Source organism: Chelon labrosus, assembly GCF_963514085.1.
Source record: "Chelon labrosus genome assembly, chromosome: 21".
Classification (NCBI taxonomy): Eukaryota; Metazoa; Chordata; class Actinopteri; order Mugiliformes; family Mugilidae; genus Chelon; species Chelon labrosus.
In genome coordinates this window covers 11375652-11399062 of record NC_140354.1, presented here as the reverse complement: position 1 = coordinate 11399062, position 23411 = coordinate 11375652, and the positions used below count along the sequence as shown (strand labels likewise).

The following is a 23411-nucleotide window of genomic DNA, read 5'->3' as shown; positions in this document are numbered from 1 at the left end:
AATAGTCCGGCTCGTTATAAGTATGAGGAACATTGAATAAAGGAAGATGATGTGCTCACAACAAACACAAAATGTTTATAAAAAAAATAGCAATTGATAAGTAATTAATTTGCTGTAAGTTATTTGACTTTCACTTCAAAAAGTCAGTTCATGTGTGGGTCCCTCCTACGACTCGCTGGGACCTCTACAGTTAACAGGAAGTATTGCACAGTTGTGTCCACAACCATTTGATTCGATAGAAGACTAAAAGCTGGTCCACAAAGGAACAGACCAGCAGTGATGTGTTGACCAGAGACCATGAATGTTAATGAAATTCAGAGAATGGTAGAGATGATGAGGGAGAAAAAAAAATCTGGAGATGTCAGGAGGGCGGGGAGCAAGTTGAACTAATCTCAAGTTTGACGTGATGAACGGAAGCAATGGATATAGTTGACTGACAAACATGTACCTCAAGGAAACACCATTCACGACTTTGGTTTCCATACCACCAAATTCACAATGCTGATAGCGAGCTTGTCTCACTCAGAAACATTTGGGGGGAGGGATATACAAGAGGGTTACCCAGGAACGTCCAGGAACGTCCACCAGAGACAAACTGTCAATTTGAGAATAATCATTTCTGGTGGAGAATTTAAAAGATGGTAGTGAGGAGGTCAGGGTGCATCGATGTGTCATCCTTAAGGTTAAGGTGCTTAAGTGAAATTCAGATTTGAAATATTAAACAGTCTAACAATGTTTTGTTGACACATCAATCCACCCTGACCTCCTCACTATTCCCACTTGTGATATTTTAACTGCTTCACCAGAAATTATTACTCTCAAAATTAGACCAGAGCTGCAAGGGTTCTTTCTAAAACTAAAGTTATTGAGCAAATCCTGCTGTTGTGTTTGATCTGAAGAGGAAATAAAGTCAGCAAACCAGAAAGTACTGGTAAATACTCACTGCACTGAAGCATGTGTTGTTGTTGCTGCTGCTGCAGAGGGAGATCGGCAGGACCCAGCAGAGCTTTAACGGGCTGAACGAGCAGGTGAGTGAACTCACGTGAGAGGTGTGGTTCATTTCTGCTGATTGTGAGTGGTGCAGACTCAAACCAGCAGTGTGTGTCAGACTTCTTGAATCTCATGACATCTTCCAACTGTCTTTCTGGTTTTACAACATTCTTCTATGAAAAAAAAATCATTTTTGAAGCATAAACAACTTTGTTTATATATTTTATATATACTGTGTATATAGATATAGATATAAAAGGTGACACAGAGGTACAATAACAATACATCATCAAACCGGCACCAAGACTTTACTGCTACGCTTCTACTTGTAGCTTTCTACTGCACAATTTTGCATCCTCAGCTAAAGTAAACCAGATTATTCTGATCATGCTGCAGAGAGGCTACGTTTACATGGACTCTAATATTCCAATAACGATACCATGTACCCACCACAATCAGAATAGGAATTGTCCATCAAATTGAGAGGAGAGGTGTAAACCTTTGATAAGGTTTTCATCTCTGATTTTCATCTCTGATCTCAATAAAGGAATATTGTCCATGTAAGCGTAGTCAGTGGTACACATAAATCAGAACAAGCTGTCAAAAGTGCTTTAAATTTATATATGAATCTTTTTTCTTTCTCATAAATATAAAATAATATTTTTTTATGATTATATTATTGTAATTGTGGTTAAAAGCAAAACAAAAGCACTGATAAATATAAGAATAGAAGAATGTGTTTACTTTCTCTGTTGTTGAACGCATTGTGCCGCAGAAATAAGGGTTTGGTGAAGGGACCCAAAATGGCCGACACAATAACTGCAGTTGTCCGTCTGCCACAAATTATTTCATCCGATAAACCACATTAAACTCTAACCGACCACACCACATGTACGTGTGTTTCATCCACTTTTCGTGACAAAGTAGTGAAAACAGCTGCAGATTGTGGCTGAGTGAAAGCAGATGACGCACTATCATCATCATGGTTACTTTGAAGAGCCTACTTTTCACTAGTTTGTACCACAACCCTTTAATTATCTATATATGAGAGATATCAGGCACAGAGTCAGAAAATACAGGTGCCCAAAAACTACCTGACTACATTACAAACACTAGGTGATAAAGATGACAAAGGTTGCTCTTTGATGTTGCTGGTCTTCAGGCTGCTTCTTGATGAAGCCGAAGTCTGTTTTAGGGAGTTTCCTCAGAGACAAAACTGCATGGCTCCCGACATCAGCTTTGTCCTTGAAAGAAACCCACGACGAGAAAGAATTAGTGTTCAGAGGCCATCTTTAACTGTTGTTTGTAGAAACCCACTTCTGCCAAAAAACTTTCATCAATGTTCTGAGCTAGTGAGGAAACTGGCGGCAATACAAGCGAGGATGATGTTGAGGATACAGGTGAGAAAACAGATGAGGAAAGAGGTGAGAATGTATCAAGGGGTACAGGCGAGGAAACAGCTAAAAAAAAATGTTGACTTCACAGGTGATGATACAGGTGAGGATATGGGTGAGGATACAGGTGATGATACAGATAAAAATACAGGTGAGGATACTGGTTGGGACACAGGTGATGATAGAGATGGGAATACAGATGAGGATACATATGAGAATATAGGTGAGGATACAGGTGAGGATATGGTTGAGAATATAGATGAGGATCCAAGTGAGGATACACATAATGATACAGGTGAGAATACGGATGAGAATACCGGTGAGGATACAGGTGATACAGGTGATGATACAGTTAATGATACAGGTGAGAATACAGCTGGGAATATGGGTGAGGATACAGGTGATGATACAGCTGGGAATACAGGTAATGAAACAGGTGATGATACAGGTAATGATACAGGTGAGATTACAAATGGAAATATAGGTAATGAAACAGGTGAGGACACAAGTAATGATACAGGTGAGAATACAGGTGAGAATACAGGTGGGAATATAGGTAATGAAACAGGTGAGGATACAGGCGAAGAAATAGGCAAGCAAACTGTTAAAGAGAGGTGAAGGTAAAGGTGAGAACCCAGGTGAAGAAACTTGTTCAGGTCTTCAAACTAGTTCTCTATCAAACTGGTTGTCCAGCAGGAAAAAGAAAACAAGTCTGATTTTGACCTCAGACTAATTCAGAGGAAGAGGATGACGTCAGTAGTTCAACAAGTAGAGGTAACAAGAGTTAAAGGAATCGAGTGCATCTCATCTGTTGGCGCAGCGACACCAAGCAAAAACACGTGATCAGTGTCGACAGTAATCAAAGAGAAGATGATTCAGTTGTCATCTGCGGTATAAAAACTGAAATCCTGCAGTGGAAAAAAATACAAGACCTATAATCCTTCATGATCCAGAGTCTGTCAGTTAAGCTCAATCAAAACTGACCAAAGCTTCCAAACTCTGAAACCCATTGACTGTCCATGGGGGCAAGCAGAGGTCAATCTGTGGCAGAGAAAGTGTTTGTGGGTTTACTGTAGAAGCAGAAGAACACGAGGCTGAGAAACTCAGAGTACGTTTACCACCAATGGAGAGGAACTCGACAAACACAGCATTTCAGGTTGTGTGAAGGGAGTTTCAGTTTCCAGGTGGAGCTAGTTTGGAAATGCTGTCACATTTGATGTTACGTCAGTAATAAACTGAATACCTCAGTGTGAAATCTGACAATATTTTGTAGAATTAAAATGTTGACTAAATGTTCAAATTCTGCCTCAGATCTCAGCACGAAGGATTAAATTTCACAGTCAGCTATTCAGCTGATTGTAAGATGATTCAAGCTGCAGTCTTCCTCAGGAGACTATGTGGTCTGGGTCTGGTGTAGTTGTCTTTCCAGTCCAGACCAAAGTGTAGTTCAAACAGTGAAACCAGACATTCAGAAAGGTCTGGAGGGAACGGTGAGGAAGGCGGACGATGCTCCTCTGGATAGCGACGCTCCTCTCCAGTGCACCTTCATGTGGTGCCTCAGGTTGGACTTGGAGGAGAATCGCTTGTCACACTGCTGGCAGGAGAACGGCTTCTCCTTGGTGTGGATGCGGCGGTGGCAGACGAGTGCCGTGGACACCCTGAAAGACTTTCCACAGTCGGGGCACTGGTAGCGCTTGGGCTCGGTGTGGATGCGCCGGTGGTTCTTGAGGGACATCAGGTTAGGGAACTCCTTTTGGCAGGAGTTGCAGAAGTAGGTCCCTGTCTTGTGGCTGTTCTTGTGGTTGAGCAGCGAGCTGGCGTGGCGGTAGGAACGTCCACACTCACTGCAGACGAAGCTCTTGGAGCTGGTGCTCGAACCCACCGGACTCAGATCTGAGAGAAGAGAAACACCAGTTTCAATTCAGACAACCTCACAAAGGGAAAGTTATTGCAGATTCAGACTTTCTGTTAGATCAGAGATTCACTGTGTCAAAATAATATAGTCAGAAACTGATAACCAATCTGGCAAAGTGGGAAACCACACAGGAGTCCCAAATTTACTCCAACAAAATAATTTAACTGAATGTGTACGTTAGCTAACCATTTGACTGTTCGGCCTTTACTTTAGCTAACGATTTGACTGTTTGGCCTTAACCTTTAGCTAACTACTATTTGACTGTTCGTCCGTTACTTTAGCTAACTGACCGTTTGTTCTTTATTTTAGCTAACTACTATTTGACTGTTCGTCCGTTACTTTAGCTAACTGACCGTTTGTTCTTTATTTTAGCTAACTACTATTTGACTGTTTGGCCTGAACCTTTAGCGAACTACCATTTGACTGTTTGTCCTTTACATTAGCTAACTACTATTTGACTGTTCGTCCATTACTTTAGCTAACTACTATTTGACTGTTTGTCTGTTACTTTAGCTAACTATTTAAAATATTTGTCCTTTACTTCTAGCTAACTATATGACTGTTTGTCCAGTACTTTTAGGTTACTAAACAGTTTGAAGTTAACTATTTGTCCACTATTTTCAGTTAAGCTTTGTTAGTTTACCTAACATTTTCAAATGTTTTTCCATCACAGTAATTTTCTGTGTCACCATGTGGCTTTTAAGTGATACATTAGCTAGCTAGTGAGCTATTGTTTTAGGATTGAACTAATCAGTGTTTTCTATGGTTATTTTCCTCCAGAACATATACACATTTTATGCTTTTCGTCCGTTGCAGGAATACTTGAGTACAGGTAGCTCTGACTGAGCTGACCACTGATTTAAATCACAGCATGTCCTGTTTTTTCAGTCATGAAGTGAAGAGGGACAATGCAACATTCATTTATTGTCTTACCTAGAGACTGGGAGCTGGGATGCAGGATTTTAAAAACACTGAGCTCCAGAGATCAATACAATGCAGCCAGTAAAATATTCTCATCTTAATGGAGAAAAACAAAACCCTTTTTATTAAAGAGCCAAAGTGATGATCATCACTGCTGATTCTTTTCCAAATGTGATCAGTTTGTATATATTTCACTGAATGATACCATTCAGTCCTCCAAGAGCTGCCACTACAGCACTAAACAGGGATTAATCCACTGGTGAAAACAGTTCATTCTGTTTATGTCACAACAACCACAGAGACCTTTTGTATCTTTAAATGTCAGGGAACTGAACTGCATGATAGCGTCTGTGTTTGATCTTCTCAGGTTTCAGTCTGGCCATTATGAAGTTGTTGGTGGTACCACAGAGGAAGGCAAGAAATCAAACTTCGCTTTTAAATTCATGCAAAACCAGAACAGAATAATTAATATACAGTATTAAAGCTGGCTAACTGTATGTGTATAAACTACAGGCTGTTAACTTAAAACTTTAAATAACATGTGCCCCAGGAGATGCTTGTCCCTGAATGATCAAGATGTGATCCTGAAGGTTTGTCAGTTTATAAATCAGACGCTGGCTTCATTATACAATCAGACTCAAATAATATATATTTGGAGATGTTTTTAATATCCTTAATGGTTCTTGATCAAACGTCAGTGAATCAATTAGGTGGGCGATTCTAACTTCAGTCTAAATCGATTGGTAACTTGGACCAGAAAGAAGTAAATGATTTCTATAAATCTACATGGAACAAGCTAACTATGCTAACCTCTGATTATCTACACAAAGTGGCTTAAGTGTAGTTAAAACCTTATGGACATATAGACATAGGAATACATTAACTTAATGTATTAAAACATTCTCAGCACCAGCTCAACCTATAAAGCTCATTTATGGTCCAATAATTCTAATTGCCTTTCAGTTTTCACTAAATAATCCTGATGTAAATATTTTTAACTAAGAAGCATTTAAGACTTTTAATGCCAGATAAGGTATAGATTAGGAACCTGAAATGAGACCTGCAGATTTGAATATGAGCAGATTGAAAACACTGAGCTCCACTGTGTTTTTTCAGCTATTTATTTTCAGTACTCAGCAGTAAGGGTTATAGTATATGGACAAGTTTTTCTGTTAAGAAATGAATTATCAAAACATAGTTTATAAAAGTGTATAGTAAGCATTACATATATATGCATGGAAACAAAACGTTAGAACTTCAAACAAAAAGGGGTTATAGTTGTTCCAAACCAATCTTCTTCTTCTTCGTCTTCTCTAAAAACTACTTGAAATGCAGGCGGGAAAGTGTCCAAACAACGAAAACCAACCGTGGAGGAAGAAACCGGCAAAATAAAAATAGAGAATGTACAGTTATTATTTCTGTGTTCTAGATCACACGGACTCCTACAGCACTTGACGGTCACTGCACGGCTTTTCACTTTTAATCTTTTTTTTTTTAAACTAGCACCAGTGCTCCTGAAAACGCTGACAGACGGTGTTTTTTTTAAACACACAGAGGCTTCCAACAGTCCAAAAACAACGCAATTAAATAAAGAGGAAAAAAAAAAAAACACCAATAAATACAAGAGGTTACCATAAAGTGTAACATAAAAAAGGACTGAATGCACAGAGGCGTCCCTTTCAACGCAAGTTTGATTTCTGACAACGGGGGAGGAGGGGGGAAGAAGGGAGGGGGGAGTTCAGTCAAAGTCAACGAGAAGATAAATATGGAAGAAGAGGGGGATGATGGGAAGGCTCGGCTGAGAAAGACCATCACAACATCACTTTTATAAGAAGGCGAGAAGAACGTTGCGTCCTCAAGAGTCTCCGCGGAGTCTGTCAGTCCTTCAGCTCCACAGAACAGGGGCATTGTGGGTACAGGAGGGGGGGGGGTGTTTACATCAACACAGCTCTAAACTCACACATCCTAAAGACTAGCGCTGTCCATTACAAGTGTTAATAATAATAATAATCATATAAATAAATGCATTACTACACGATCTGTCGTCTTTTTTCCTTCTGCAGAGAAACAACGATTACATTACAGGAGCCGACTCAATCCTCGCGCCGTTCTTCTTTTCTTTCAGTCGAGTCAGAGGCCGACCGCGGCCCGTGGACTCGATCAGATGATCACTTCTTGTTCACACGTGTGGACTCAAAAACTGGACCAGAACAAACCTCCTCCACACCTGCAGGAGCGACTGTTGTTTCATTACTGATTAGTGGATTGATTTGTCTAGAAAACGCTGGAGAAGTAACAAGAGTTGCTGATTACTTTTGACAATTCAATAAAGGTTATTCAAAAGTAAAAAACAAACAAAAAAAAAAAAAACGCTTGCTGACAGAAAGAGAAGAAGGCAGCATTATTCTGTGCAGCTTTGACGCTTTAAAACTGTTCCAGTAAGAATTCTGAACAATTAATTGAATGTTTGTTTTTTTTTACGATATTCAAATGTGCTTCTCATATTTCCTGTTGAACTGAGGCTTATACCGAGTAATGAGAAAGTTACAACCATGAAACTGTATTTCTGACGAAACAAGGCATTTTAAAAACAGACCTGCAGACTGTGAATCTCTTATCGAAACGTTAACGGTTCAGTCTTTTCTCCTTCTTTGCAAATCAGGACCGACTGAGACATCCTGAAGTCAGTGAAGTCAATCTGCAAAATTTGACATCACCAGGAGGAAGGACGCTTTATCTTCTGTCCAACATCTAGAAGTTTAGATAAGTTGAGAGGGACGAGCGCTCGCTTACTGTTGTAACAACAGATTCCGTGACCTGCGACAGCGACAAGCAGCCTTCAGGAAAACACTGACCTCATTTCCACTGTGTAGCTTTTAGTTTTGCAGTCAAAGAGAGTCAGGACGACTGAATGTCCCGGTTCAACTTTGACAGTCAATCCCTGTAGATTCCGTCTGCTGATCAATCACCATTAAAACTGTTAAAGCTGATTCTTAAATATTAAGTTACATGTTTAGTTTCACAAAATGAAATCAATTTCACAAATAAACAGGTTAAAAAGGTTTGACGAAGGACTGAAACCTTCCCTAAATAAATAATCTTTTTTTTTCACTCAGACAAATGAGAACAGAACTCAAAACGCACTGCTCAAAAACCTCACCACTTGTCAATAACATGGTCTCAAACACAGGAACCTTAAAAACACTTCATACAAATGGTTTTCCTATTCATGAACAGCTGATCGCTGCTTCATCAAGCTTTCAGGAGCTACAGAAGAAAAAAAAAAACTTGAACATGAGAGAATGGCTCAGTGAGCGTTTCTGAGTCCACACGTGTGAACGAGATGTCTGAAGTGGTCGAAGCTACATCACACACACATACATACGTACGCACACACACACATACACGCACACATTTAAAGCAGCCCCCAGAGACCAAACCGTCCGTCTTTAGTCCTCAACGTTCCCACAAGCCATTGCTGCCTCCCGCCAAAACAATAAGGTACAAAAAAAAAACACTGATCCCACATGTTGGTGACAGAAACAGTTTAGACTGACTCAGTCTGAAAATGGTTTAAAAACACTGTGACAAAGGCCACGAGAACATTTCATCCGAACAAAACTCCCTAGAAACACCATCAGAAACAGGATGGAGGCAGGAAACAGAAAAAACAACTGCAACAGTGGACCAATCAGCTCCTGGGATCATAATGATTAGATGAAAACAAGCATCAGACTCCCTCACACCTTCAGTGGACCCTCAGAGCTCCAACAGTCCCCTGCACAGGACCCACCAGTCTCTCTAGCTGGGTTCTACAGTCTGGGTACAGCTCAGTCGCTGCAGCTGTGCGGGGTCTGGTCCACAACAAGAAGAGTTCAAAGAAGCTCAGTTTCACAGGGCAACATGCAGCAGGCAGTAAGGCAGGTGTAGTGAAGTCCTTCCAGTTCATAGAAACTACACTGTGTCTGTCTATAGTCCAGTCTGCTGTCAGTCAGTCTGTGGGGACAGCCGGACTGATCTACCAGGGCCTCATGGGAAAATCGGTGAGAGGGAGTGTGTGTGTGTGTGCGCGCACATCCTCCATTTTCAGTCTTGTGTGTGCAGCGTCCATGTAGTGTGTATGTTGTCAAGCAGCCTGTTCTCCACACACACCACAGACACACATGGATAATGAGAAAGAGGAGGGTGAGCAGGAGGAAGATTAGGCTACATTTTGGCACCTCGAGAAACCTTGGCAAGTGACTGCCCCCCACATCCCCCAAGCCCCACCCTCATCCCTTAGCTTATATGAAGGGGCCGCCGGGCATACCCAGGAAGTTGGGCGCACCCATAGCCATGGGAGGGGGCGCCGTCGAGCCGCTCCAGTGCACCTTCATGTGGTGCCTCAGGTTGGACTTGGAGGAGAAGCGCTTGTCACACTGCTGGCAGGAGAACGGCTTTTCCTTGGTGTGGATGCGGCGGTGGCAGATAAGTTGAGTGGAGACCCGGAAGGACTTTCCACAGTCGGGGCACTGGTAGCGCTTGGGCTCGGTGTGGATGCGCCGGTGGTTCTTGAGGGACATCAGGTTAGGGAACTCCTTTTGGCAGGAGTTGCAGAAGTAGGTCCCGGTCTTGTGGCTGTTCTTGTGGTTGAGCAAGGAGCTGGCGTGGCGGTAAGAACGTCCACACTGGTCACAGACATGGGACTTTATAATCTCACTGTTACCCCCTCTGCTGCGGGCTTTGGCCATACTGCTGGGGTCAAGTCCTTGCTCTTGCATCAAGGTGAGGTCCAGACCTGACCCCCAGCCCAGCTCCTGGGAGCCCCCTGGGCGGGGCTGCTGGGGTCTGGGCTGGCGGGGCTGCGGTGGCTGGCCGTGGGTGATTTCCATGTGAAGCCTGAAGCTGGCCTGTGTGGGAAAGGCCCGCTGGCAAGACCGGCAGGTCAGCTCCCGCTGCTTCTGGTGGACACGTCGGTGGTTGTAGAGCTGAGAGGAAACACGGAAGGCCTTCCCGCAGTCGTGGCAACGGTGGCGCCGCGTCTCGGAGTGGATACGGCGATGGTTCTTCAGGGCAAGAAGGTTGGAGTAGGTCTTGAGGCACACGGCACAGTGATAGATGCCAACAGTGTGAGTGTTCTTGTGGTTGAGGAGGGAGCTGGCGTGGCGGTAGGAACGGCCGCACTGATCACATCTGTGCAGATACAAACAAGGAAGAACACGGGGGAGGAACAAAGGGATAAAGGAGAGGGAATACAGAAAGAGAGAAAGGGGAAGGTTAGTAACTGACGATGGATGTTTTTCACTGTTCCAGCCAAATAAATCTCAGTTACCGGTTACCACTTTTTCTTTCAATTACTGAAATATACATAAGATGTTATGCATACAGGTATATGATCTGAAATCCGGCTTAAATCTTTTAAAGAAGACTACAAAGTGGTTTACCATTTAACGTTATGATTCCTAAATAGGTTATAGGGGAAAAGATTTCTTGGGGAGGAAAGGGACATGGGGAAAAACTACTGCTGGGATTTTTGTGGAAAGTGGGAGGCATCTGTTGCTTCCTGCACTGCACAAATCAAACAGCTTCATTCACAGTCTGAACAGATTCAAAAACCTTCTCTCTAAGCCTTCTTTGGGGTGATTTCTAAATTAGGAATGCAGTGATGAGAACTCAATCAAACATGCCCAAAGAACTTCCGTCCTGTCAGTTGTGACAGCGACTATACTGTAGTGAAGAAAACATTCACTTTGGACATGTGCAGTGCAGCTAGCTCCAAATACTTCCTACGCTTCCCTTTCAGACGTCAAAATACAACAGCCCCATCAAAAAAACTGCAGTTTCTAGTCTAATAACTGGCCAGTATCAAAACAATCACAAACAAATCAAAGACTACAATCAAAATCAGAACAAGAGCAAGGAACACACAACATCAATACTTCATCAAAACAAAGCATGTAAACAGTGCATCTAGACATGAAATATTTGCGATAACCTAAAAACTAAAGTGTGTGATATATGCTAACTGAAAGCAAACGGGGTTGACTTATCTGGTCTCTCCACTAATTCAATTTGTCCAAACTTCAGAAAAATCCGAATTCCGGCACGCGTATGGTCCCAAGGAAGCCGGATTGGAGATCATATACCTGTAATAGACATGTAGAGACCTAAATTTATCTTCACTATTTGTTTTTTCAACTTCGAAGAATCACAAACAACTGACGAGAACTCACGTGTACCGACACTCTTCGCCCTCTCCCGCGGGTGCAGTGGCCTTCCTCCTGACTTCCATGCCTACCTGGTTGTCCCCGCAGCGGTGCCTGGCCAGACCAGACCTCCCCTGGAAACTCTTCCCACAGGTGGGGCAGCCAAAGGGGGTAGCCCCCTCCTCGTGGACCTTCTGGTGGTTGCGGAGAAACCTGGCCAGCCGGAAGGCTTTCCCACATGTGTGGCAGATGTGCTTCTTCCGTTGTGTGTGGATGCGCATGTGGTTACGTAGCGCCATGTAGTTGGTATAGGGCTTGTCACAGAAGTTGCACCGGAAGTTGCCCGTCTTGTGGGTGTGCTTGTGGTTCAGCAAGGAGCTAGCATGTTTGTATGCGCAGCTGCATAAGTCACAGGCATAGGGTCTCTCATCAGAGTCCAAGTCCACAGAGCTTCTCTCCAAGCTAATATTGGTGGAGCTGTTGGTGGAGGAGGATGAAGGAAGGTGCTGGGCCGGGCAGTCATGAGCTGCAAGCTCATCAGCTGTGGCAAATCCTTCGCAGCAGCCATCACACTCAAAATCCATTTGAGCTCCAGGGCCCTGCGGACCTTTGCACAGGCCAGCTGTAGTGTGGGTAGCTAGTTGCCTCTGGGTGCGGAAGCCCTTGCCGCACTCTTGGCAGTTGTGCTTCTTCTGGGCAAAGTGGAGCCGAAGATGGTTTTTCATTGCCAGTCTATTGGGGTATGTAGAGTTGCATACGTTGCAGTGGTACTCCCCAATTTTGTGAAGGTTCTTGTGATTGGCCAGGCTGCCTGCATGACGGTAGGTCTTCCCACATTCTTCACAGGCAAAAGGCCGGCGTCCACTTTCAGCAGGGTCAAACTTTTGTGGCCTAGATGTGCCAGCTGAAGAGTAGGGCTTTTTGAAGCCTTGATGGCTGTATTTAACTCCCATTGCCTGGCTCTTTGATGCCTCTCCTCTCATAGTCTGCATTTGAGATGGACCAGGCTGCTGGAAGCGGGACCCATTTGGACCAGTCCGAACAAGACCTTTGGCCCGGTGTTCTTCATGGAGACGAAGGTGGTTGATCAGCTGCTTTTGGATTTTGAAGGCTTTGCCACATTCTTCACACTTGTGCCTGTAACAGGGACGGGCAGAGGTGAAGATAACACAAAATATCGAAACACATCTAATTAATACATTTCAACAAACAACAAGACCCTGTATAGGCTTCTGTTGTGGCCAAGAGTCAAATTCCTCATAAAGAGAGCAGTTTTGCAGCTATGCTGTTGTGGCTGACTAAAGTGCAACCAGTTTGGCAACATACTATCCATTCTTTGAAATAAAGCATAACACAAATACATAATGCAAAATCTCACCAGATCGGTTTCAAAGGTCACAAATTAACACTGATCCCAAACCTTACTAGCCACTCTAAACGCAGCAGTTATGCTTTGGCTGAACTGGCAATTGACCACTTTTCAACTGAACTAGAGCAACACAAGCGACACCATATGTAGCCATATATTGAATTTGGTAATTTTGGCACCAACTTTCGCTACCATTTGTTTCATAAATGTGTGTAAAAATATAATTTTATCTTAAAAGTCTCTGCACAATCTATCCAGACAAAATCAAAAATGGACAGGATGAGGGACCTACCTCTTCAAGTCAAAGTGTGTCCTTTGGTGATTCTTGAGAGCTAGCAGATTATAGTAGCGTTTCTGGCACACCAGACAACGGAAAACACCAGTCTTATGGGACTTCTTGTGGTTGAGGAGTGAGCAGGGGTGTCTGTAACCTCGCCCACATTGGTCACACTTGTGGGGCTTGTCACTTTGGTCAACCATTGGCCTGCGTCCATCACCACCAACATCACGACTTCCTCCCGCGACCCCACCACCAACACCATCTCCTCCAGACATTACTTTGGCTCCATTTAGGCCCGGCTTGCTCAATGAGCTTGCCCGGTTCTTTCCGGGGCACAAGTGAGTGATAAGGTGGTGGCGGTCAGCAAAGAACATCCCACAGTCAACACAAATGTGGTTGCGACCATCCATCTTCTCATTGCCATTTGCTGAACTACCTGCAATACCCTGTTGCTGTCCGTCTGGCCTTTGGGGTCCATGTACTAGCTGGTGATTCAAGAGGTCCTGCTTCCTGGAAAAGCTCTGTCCACAGGTGGAGCAGATCATCCTCCAGTCTTGATCCAGGTTGGATGGTCCCGGCCCTGTTGGATTATTGGCGTGGCTACGCAGGTGACTCCTGAGGGCTCTGAGGCTGGCATAATGGTTGCCACACACTGAGCACTGATACACTTCTCCATCATCATCGTCATCTTTGTCATTGCTGCCCATTCTCTTGCCTGCGCTCTGTGTGTATTGTCGTTGGCTACTACCTTCTTTCAGGCTGCTAGAATTTCCTGCGGGCAGGGAGGTTCCACCAGAACTGTGGTAATTCATGTTACCCATGAAACCATTAGACATGTTGCCCTGCTGCTGCTGTGGCTGCTGGCCACGACGGGGACACATGTGTGACTTAATGCCAGATACATCTCCATACATCTCACCACAGTCAGCGCACACATGTCTGTCAGCCTGCCGGTGAGCAGAGTTACTCTGGGAGAGTGAGCTGCCATCAAAGCGATCATGGAACTCAAGAGAGTCTAACCCACTACTGTGGCCCCCATCTGGTACAAAATGTGCAGCATCACCTAGGTTTCCTGGCAGTGAGATTGGAGTGGTGGCACCACTGCCTTCCTGGACGTAGCTCTGCTGGGAGTCCAGAGTTAGTGGCTCTGGAGATAGCCAATCATTGCTGTCATTACTGATAGGCTGGTTGGAGGGACGTCCCTTGTGGCTTCGTAGGTGGCTGTGTAGCGCTGCTAGGTGAGGGTACTGCTTACAGCAGATGGTACATTGGTAGTGACCTGTCTGGTGGCAGCGCTTGTGATTAACCAGGCTTCCTGCATGCCGGTAGCTTTTGCCGCACTCACCACATTTGAATCGCCGTTCTCCATCATCTGGAGAATTAGCTTGGGGCACACGGCCTCCTGAGGGAGAAGCCACAGAGCCCTGCGATCCAGAACTTAGAGTGTCCGAGTTGAGGATGGAGCTGTCCTGACTATGGGAGGCTGGATGAGGATCATGGGTTAGATAGTGGACTTTCAATGTCTCCAAATCTGGATGTCCTGCGCCACAGTATGCACATGTGTAGATGGGGTTGTTGACTGGAGGGCCCATTATGGGGTCATAAGGACCTCTTTTCTCAGTGGGCAGAGGCGGAAGGGGCAGAGGGTCCCCCAGGGCTGGGGTGTACGTTGGGGATCGAACCGCACTCAGATTGTGGGGCATGATGCCTGGGAAACTGCGTGGCAGGCCGAGAGAGGGCGAAGCAGCGTTGTGCAGCAGTATGTGCTCTTGGAAGTCCGCCTTGTTCGGCAGCGCTACCTGGCACAGGTGGCAAAAACAGGAGGTGGTGTCGTCACTCTGGGTGCCAGTAGTGCGCTCCGAGTCATGGAGACTGCTGCTGCTACTGCTGCTGCTCACCATGGATGCACCGGGGGTCTTGAACTTCGAGTGAGTTCTCTCGTGGCTGTTTAGGGCAGCCAGGTTGCTAAATTGTTTAAAACACACAGAACACTTAAAAGTTCCTTGCTGGTGACACTTCTTGTGGTTCACCAGGCTACCGTGATGCCGGTAGGTTCTGTCACACTGATCACACTTGAATGGTCTGTCCCAAGCGTCGTCTGACTCAGGGGAGCCTTTTTTTCCGTGGTCGTCTGTCTCGTGGCTTTGCAGGACACTATGTCCCATACCACTATTGTTTAAATGTGAGCGCCCAAACCCGTCCGAGAGGTCCTGGGCGAGACCGTAGTCCCTCTCGTCGTGGCCTGCTTCTTCGGGCACTTCCTCACTCTCTTCTTCTGTGTGTGCACTACTAGGGGACAAAGTATGGATCCGCAGGTGATTCTTCAAAGCTACTGCGTTGGGCAGTGTACGTGTACAAACAGGACACTGGAATGATCCCACTTCGTGGGATTTTTTATGATTGGCAAGGCTAGCTGCGTGCTTGTAAATTCTACCACACTGTTCACACTCAAAACGACCGGTCTCTTCTTGCTGATAATGTGCTTTCATATGTTCTAGAAGACTTGGAGTACTCGGACAAACCATATCACATTCTTTACAGGGGAAACCCTTGGCACGACTCATATCATGCATTGCCATAGTACTCTGACGCAAACTGGTTGGAGGGAATCACAGTTCACAGCATAGTAATGAACAGTGATGCTAGGGCGGTGGGGGGAGGAAACAGCAGGGCTTATCTCTTCAGCTGAGGGTGGCGCTGGCGGCCATCTTTTCCCCAAGAGCCGTCAGTGCAGGTTCAGCCAATCAGGGCCCACCCTGGGAGGTGGCGGGCCTCTGGGGGTCACACCAGCCAATGAGGTATCACTGTGGAAACAAGAAAAAAGAAATGAGGTTACTTAAAATGCAACTAACCAAGCCTCTTAAAACAATCACTTCGGTAATGGTAACACGGTTTAACTCATATTCATTTGATTTCACAGTATTTTGCCCCAACGCAAACACTATAACTGTCAATCTCAAATGTCCGATTATTTAACAACTAGTTCAAGCATTCACCTTTCTACTGCTTTTCCACATCATGCTTTACAAAGACTATTTGCTGTGTTTTGGGCCTCTGGGTTTTGTGAAGTACCACTTTGTTTGTGCTGGCATTATATATATATAAACCTGTATTGAACAGTGAACCTTTCAGAAATCACACAATCACAAAATGGACTGATTATTCAAGATGTGTTTGTTAACAGAAAAAGCAGGTGCTTGTATTTCTCCAATATGGACTCACTGCTGTTTGTTCCAGGTGCTACATGATAGTCTGAGCCGCACCTGCCACCAGGTGCACAACAAAACTACAACTTTCGACACACACCTGTCCTCAGACATTACAATGAACCATTTACAGTGTAGGTTGCACCCACAGTTTTTACATTACATTTAAGTGACTGGGGAATCTTTTTATTATATGGTTAATCCTTTGATGAATCAAAAGCAAAACCACAAACAAAAAACAAGAACGCATCATATCCTGGAGGCCACAGTGACATCGTCAAGTGTCTCATTATTTCCAATCAAAAATTCAGATTTTAGACACAGGAAAGCAACATCTTCTCATGTTTATGTTATTTAAGGTTTTCACTATTGTTATTCCATTTCATAATATTCTGTTGTCCAAAGACATTGGGAAACTGCAAGGAAACACAGCACCTTTGCATGAGCACAGCCTGCATACATACGTTATCTCTCTGACCAGTCAGTAATCAGATCAATACTTGCTTAAAGCTAGCGAGTGTCAGTTTTAACAGGCTGTTCTGTAATCTGCAGCAGATTACAGAACAGCCGTGATCATCTCGTTACAACCACCAGGATTCAAACTCTCGCTGTCGTTCAAGGACTTTGAATGACTTTCAAGGAAAGGGAAATCCTGCTGAGAAACAAGATCCGCATTTCCTGCCCGATTCAGATTAAAGATCAATTTGACACCACCTGATAATCCTGCACTGGTTTAACTCCTCATCCTGCCACAGCTGCTCATCAGTCAGCTGGCCTCTACCAAGAATTTCTTTTTTTTTAAACATCTGAAGGTCAGAGCTTTCAGGTTCAGTCATTATGAGAGGATTCATCAACAGAGGCAGTTTACTGTGGATGCAGAGAGGGAACTTATCTTTTCAAAACTACCTTTAACCCTTCATTTACTCACTGCAAACACACAGTCGCCTTCATTTACTGTCTACCAGCCATTATATTCTATTCTTACTTGAATCCAGTGAGCTACAAAGAAACCGCGCTGAAGTTAACAAGTATCTATAGAGAAATTTTAATCACATAAAATGTTCCATGCTGTCCAACTGTAAGAATTGTATTGTAGGTTAGCTGTAGTCCACAGCTCTTCCTGTTTAACAGCGCACAATTACAGGTGTGTTTGTTAACCCTCTGTACAGGCTGCACAGACTGTAAAATGAGCGCTCCTTCCATTCGTATAAAGAACAGTCTCCTCCCGCCTCTGATAATACGGACAGTCAACATGAAGCTGTTAAAATTCCTGAGTTGTTGTCAGTCGGCTCAGCCAGCTTGATTAATACACTAACAGTTCCTCTAACCGCCTCCATGTTTCCATAAACAAAAGAAAAAAAAACACTGGAAAATATTTGGTCTGCTCGGTCCAGCAACATTTGAACAGTCCTTTCAATCATGTTTACAGAAATCCAACAAAAAGTCAGTCCGTCTAATTAAGACGCATGGTGCGGGCCATGCTCTGTGGGGCTTAAAGGGCAGATGCCATCTTGAAATCTGGTATGAATCTTCTAATACACCCACGGAGCTGGATGCACTAACGAGCAGGTTCCACCTGAGCAGATGTTTCCAGCAGCTGGACAAACATTAACGACAGTATAATGGTTTGCAGAAACCATGAATGGATTCACCTAGGCCTGCAACAACCCGACAAAGTCATGTGTGGAGAACACATCAACTATTCGCAACCAGCAAGTTGACCACTTCCTAAAAACGAAACCGCCGACCACTGTAGCCGCCGAGAGTGAGCGCCTCAACAGAGAAGTGTAAAGAGTAGACCAACAAAACTAAATAATGCAGATTTCCATTAATGTTACACTCTAAGTGGACTCTAAGCAACCTTTTGCAGACAATAATAACAGTGTTTAGGAGTGGTCACATCAGGCGCTGGGCTCTTATTAGGCATGTCCCGATCAGTATCGAGTCTGATACAGTCGGAATCTGGCTCCAGCAAAACAGGATCTTTTGTCGTTATTTATTTCAGCTCTGCCATGAAGCAAAACCAAGTCCCTGCAGCGTCAGCAAGTCTTATTCCTCTTCGGTGGCTAGTGTCAAAGCTGCCAAAAAAGATTGTCTTTCAATATTAGCAACTTGATTTGACACTGGTGGAAGAAGAAAAGTCAGGCAAAGCCCGCACCGAAACAACACTGGACGCCGCATTTAATAAAGGAGAAACGTTTCATGGAGACAAAGTCAACACGAAAAATACTACAGAGAGGTTTTACGGAGTTAGACCATTTTTATTTATTAAGATCGGATCTGGACTCAGAACGGCCGATACTGAATATTATCAGATAGCATCAGATCGGAGGTAAAAAAAAACTTGATCTTGATATCTCTAGTTCTAACATCCTTGCTAGGGAACCATCTGCCTCCCTCTCAAATTTCATAGACGTGCATCTTTGGTTAATTGGGGATTCTAAATTAATTAATTAATGACAGAATATACTGTCAGTATCATTAGTTGAGAGGTAAAGCTCAAATCTTCAGTCACAGATTTCATAATAAAACATGTCTTGATTACGTTTTAATAAAAGTTTAAACATTTAATTGGGGAAATTGTTTATCATTTAGTGGTTAAACAAATGAAATGGGAAATAATTGATAGATCAGACAACTGAAAAAATAATAGTTTGTTGTCGCCCTAGATTAATCACTAACGGAAGAGATTTTAGAAAAATATACAGAGAGGAGAAAAAAAAAGACAAGCCAGCAGAGGAGAAAGAGTGGGGGGCGAATGGGGGAGGGGAGGTAGCCGGTGGCCTGTTCAGGTTGGAGAAAGGGATGAAGGAAGAAAAAAAAAAAACAGGAAAAAAAAAGGGAAGCGAGGAAAATAAAGGTGTGGAGGAGGATTTGATTGGCGGTAGAGGAAACCAGAGGAGGGAGGAAAGGGGGAGGATGGGGGGGGGGGAGGCAGAGCTCTGGAGGAGCTGTGGTCTGAAGGTAGAAAGGAAAACAAGAGCAGTGAAAACACATGAATGAATGAATGAATGATGAGAGAGAGAGGATAAACATTTTATTCCTCTTTACTGCGCACAGCGAACTAACACACCTCTCACACACATTTTTAGCTTCGTGTTTAATCTTCCGCCTTAAGTTCAGGGTTAATGTTCGTTCTGGTTTACTAGTTATTCAGTCAGTTTTACATAAACGAAACAAAACAAGAGTGAAAAAGCCTGTACAGCTGCTTTTTCTCTATAAAAGTCAAAATAAATGTCTATATCATTTCCTCTAGACGACGTCTTCACACGTGGTTTTATATAAATATTCAAACACATTCTGTTTCACATATTATCGGAAACAACTGGTGAAATGTCCTTTAAAAAAACTAAATAAAGAAAAACACTCCTATTACAAGGGACAGAGCTGTGCGGTCTCGTCTCACCGACACGAACGTGACACGTTTTTAATCTCAGGTATTTAACAGCTGGAGCCACGAGTTGCTTCGAGTAAATTATTCACCAGCTTTGAGTTTCACAGTAAACCGAGTTTTTTTTACAGAATAAATAATCCGATAATTGAGAAAAATAATGAGCAGCACATTAATAAATAAAAATAAACATAATTTCCAGCACTCTTTTGCAGTACTAACCTGAAATTATTATAGCTTTATAATCTACTGAATATCGTCTTGATTAACTGAGGGTTGATTTTTTCTTTTAGTTCTTAAAAACAGACTTTAATGTTTTGTTTTTAACCGAGCAATTCATCGATTAATCAGTAACAAAAAATAACTGTTCAGAGGCTGGTGAGACTTTGGGTGAACAGGGAGGAGGAGCAGAGCTGGTCCAGATGTTTGATGTAGATTTAACACTGATGGGCAGAAAGTAATCTGAAGGTCGCCTCCACCACCGCTACAAACAATAAAACTAATTATTTCATCTGTGAATAATCCATTAGCTGTTCTGGGACTTTTTCCGAGTGACGTCTCCAAAGATATTCAGTTACCGAGACAGGAGCTAATGAATGTTTCACAGACAACGCAGCGATTATACAATTAAAAGCAATAATCACTTAAACACGAGTCAAACTTTCTCCTCTTCACGTGTGAATATCGGGAGTCGTCCACGGTGATTTTAAAGCCGCGACAAATCACGGCTGCTCTTTTATTTTTAACCGAGTCCGTGTCTTTTATCAGCTTTGTGGGGACATATCAACGCCAACATACAGGCCTCTCGGCGGCGTATCAGTAACAGACGCTGTAACTGACGAAAACATGAACACACGAGGACTTTCGGGGGTGGGGGGCGGCTTCTGAACTGTCTCGCTTTGATTTCCAAATGAATTTCAGGAGGTTTGTTTGCATTCGTTTACTTCCTGTTTCAGCTGGTCTCGCCGAAAGTCTCTTTCAGATCAGATTAAAGTCCTGTCTGAACGATGAGATAAATGAAAGAGCCGCAGGAATATTTCCTTCCACCTCCCTCTGCGACGTTAATCCAGTCTGAATGAGGCTTTAGTAATCCGTTTCAACAAATTAGGATAATCTGCACATTAATTTATATTAAAATAAGCTCCCTAACACGTAAATATTTGATAGTTATTGTTTAGATTTGACTTATTAAGTGATCAAGCGACTGCTCTGATAATTGAAGCTTTTCTCTCTCACTTTGTTTTCAGATTTCTGGCCGAACAAAACCAGGTGTTTGAAGACATCACCTTCAACTCAGCAGCAATTTATAGATCTATAAATATTTTATCGCTGGAAAAATTAGCTGCATTTACAGCCCTTATGTTTTTGATGTACTCATCCAGATTCAGACCAGCGTCAGTCTCTTTCAGTGACTCCAAACTGAAGATCCGCTGCTTTTCTTTCACTATAAAAAAAAAAGTTTCTGGGACTTCTTTTCGATTAAAACAAGACGCCAGCTTCAGCTCTGACCTTTTATCAACCGAGCTAGTACTAATCTGCAGAAGAATTGGTCATCATCAGTCATTTCTGGCTCTGTAGGGCTGAGTTTATTTACATATCTTCTTGTCTTTCTGCTCTCTTGACACGCCTCCGTCTCTGTTTCAGGTGAAATGATCCACAGTGATTTCTCAGTCAGATCTGAATCCGAGCAGCAGCCAATCAAAACTTTCTTCATCATGTAAACAAACCGCTCCTGACTCATTAAACTTCATCCACTCCAGCCTCCACTCTCGTCGTTTAAAACCGTCTCCGGATGAAAACAATCCTCCCACATAACGTGCACGCACAAATCACCCGAGTCTGTTTTGTTTTTATTTCTCCCATCAGCTGCAGCTTTTCCCTCCACATTTTTTTTTTTAACACTTGACTTTTCATAGTAAAAGCAGATCAGACACAGGAGCACCCCCCCGTCGCGGCCGCAGCGGGAGGGGGCTCCCTGACCTTGGCCCGTCTCTCCTCGGTCGGGTTCAGCCTCGGATTGAATTTGTCGGGACAAAGCGGAGCATCCTCACCGCCGGGACTCCTGCGACATCTCCTTTCGGCAGGCTCCCCCCGACTTTAACCGGGTGACTGCCCGCTGGAGCCCGGCCGAGCAGGGAGCAGAGCCGGGTTTTAAGCCGGCGGAGGAGCCTCCGGTTGTGGCCGTGTGTTTGCGACGTGATGCTCCCGAGCAGAGCAGAGCAGGGACAACACCTTCAGCCATCAAGCCCGCTTTCACTGAGACCCCATTTCCATCGGAAAATGGCTTTCGAAGCAGCGAGCCATTTTCCCCCCCGAGCTAACGGGCTTAAATAGCCCCTTTTAAAACCACAAACACAACCTTTAGGAGAAGCAAGAGCAAAGCCCACTTAATAAAAACGTGGTTTGAAAATAACAGCAGAGTCGACCCCGTTTATTTACACGAAAAGCGCTCCGCGGGAGGAGACGTGAAAAGCACGGCCGAGCTAGCGTTAGCATCGGGGCCTGGCTAGTCGGTTAGCATCCCTCCGCGTTCACTGAAAACATCCGAAACGGAAGTTCAAAAACGAGCGAAACGGCAAAGCGGGGAAGCGCAGGCAGCCTCCGCGGCGCAGAGCTGCTCGCCCCGGCCGGCTTTCACTTTTTACACCAAATGCTCCGAGGCGGCGGTAAAGATAAAACGGACCGCCGCTTGCAAGGAGCTCGCGGAGGCTAGCGTCGGTAGCATTAGCAACCCGAGGCTAGCCCGGAGCTACACAAAGATCTCGACAAACACACCGCGGCCCCCCCTTTGATGGAAAACCGCGTTTTCGGCCGTTTAATGCAGCCCACTTACCCTCAAATGGCCTCCGCGCCCGAAAAGTCAACGATTCTCGGCGAGGGGGTGCAAAATGCGCCAGTTTCACGGATTAGGCATGGTTATTTTTTTCCTCCTATTTAACCAGCGACTTTTGGTTCTTGGCTCTGTCCCCCTCCCGCCGCTTCAGCAGCATACTTCCTGCCGCTGCCGCTGCTAGCCGAGCGGAGCGGAGCGCGGCGCAGAGCGGCGTGGCGCGGTCACGGCCGCGTCATCATGCGCAGAATAAAATTTCGGGGGGCCGCTAAAACATCGCGTTGGGCTTCTAAACACACCTGTCGGGACGTCCGACGGGACCGAGTCAGGTGAATCTGTGTCAGTTTTGACGGTGACCCGCTGGAGAGCAGAGCTGAGCCGAGCCGAGCCGAGTCGGGCCGGGCTGCTGCGGGGCCAGATGACACTCCGAGGTCATTAATGAGCTCAGAACGCTGCAGACGAGCACACCTGGACATCACATCCACAGGTGTGACTGTCTGCAGCTAATATTCATCATACATTCATCTGCCACTGTCACTGATTAGCTCGGCTGATCATTTATGCCTGTTGAGGGGCCCCAGAGAACACGTGGCACCATTAGCCTAACTGAAGGGGCCTCAGAGACCCAGACCCAGAGACCCTGATCCAGGGACCAGAAGGTGCAAAAGCTCAGGGGGTCATTGAGCAGCAGACAACCGGACAAACTAAAATGAGAAATAAGAGACTAAACATATGAAACAATAACAACACAGAGATAAATCTTCTCCTGCAGGTTTGTTTGTGTGATTTTTCAGAAGTTAGAAACTTTAAGTGTGATACCTCTCTGTTGTTTACAGTCAGTGAGCTCCCAATGAGGAAGAGAGAGTCAGTGGTTTCTGTCTGAAAACTGTCTGTTTTTGTTTATGGCAGCACATCCTCGAATAAACGGAA

At 44.4% G+C, this 23411-nt stretch overlaps 1 protein-coding gene across 1 annotated transcript; it reads right to left on the bottom strand.

Moving 5' to 3' along the window:
• Positions 1 to 1272: 1272 nt before the first annotated feature.
• On the bottom strand, positions 1273 to 22627 carry LOC311506479 (zinc finger protein 646). Its single transcript, XM_084570448.1, has 5 exons — positions 22485 to 22627; positions 13067 to 15858; positions 11433 to 12542; positions 9530 to 10392; positions 1273 to 4277 (listed from the first exon to the last, which is right to left on the bottom strand). Exons 2-5 carry the CDS (start codon positions 15631 to 15633, stop codon positions 3853 to 3855), a joined length of 4965 nt encoding a protein of 1654 aa, XP_084426574.1. The 5' UTR covers positions 15634 to 15858; positions 22485 to 22627; the 3' UTR covers positions 1273 to 3852.
• Positions 22628 to 23411: the final 784 nt, after the last annotated feature.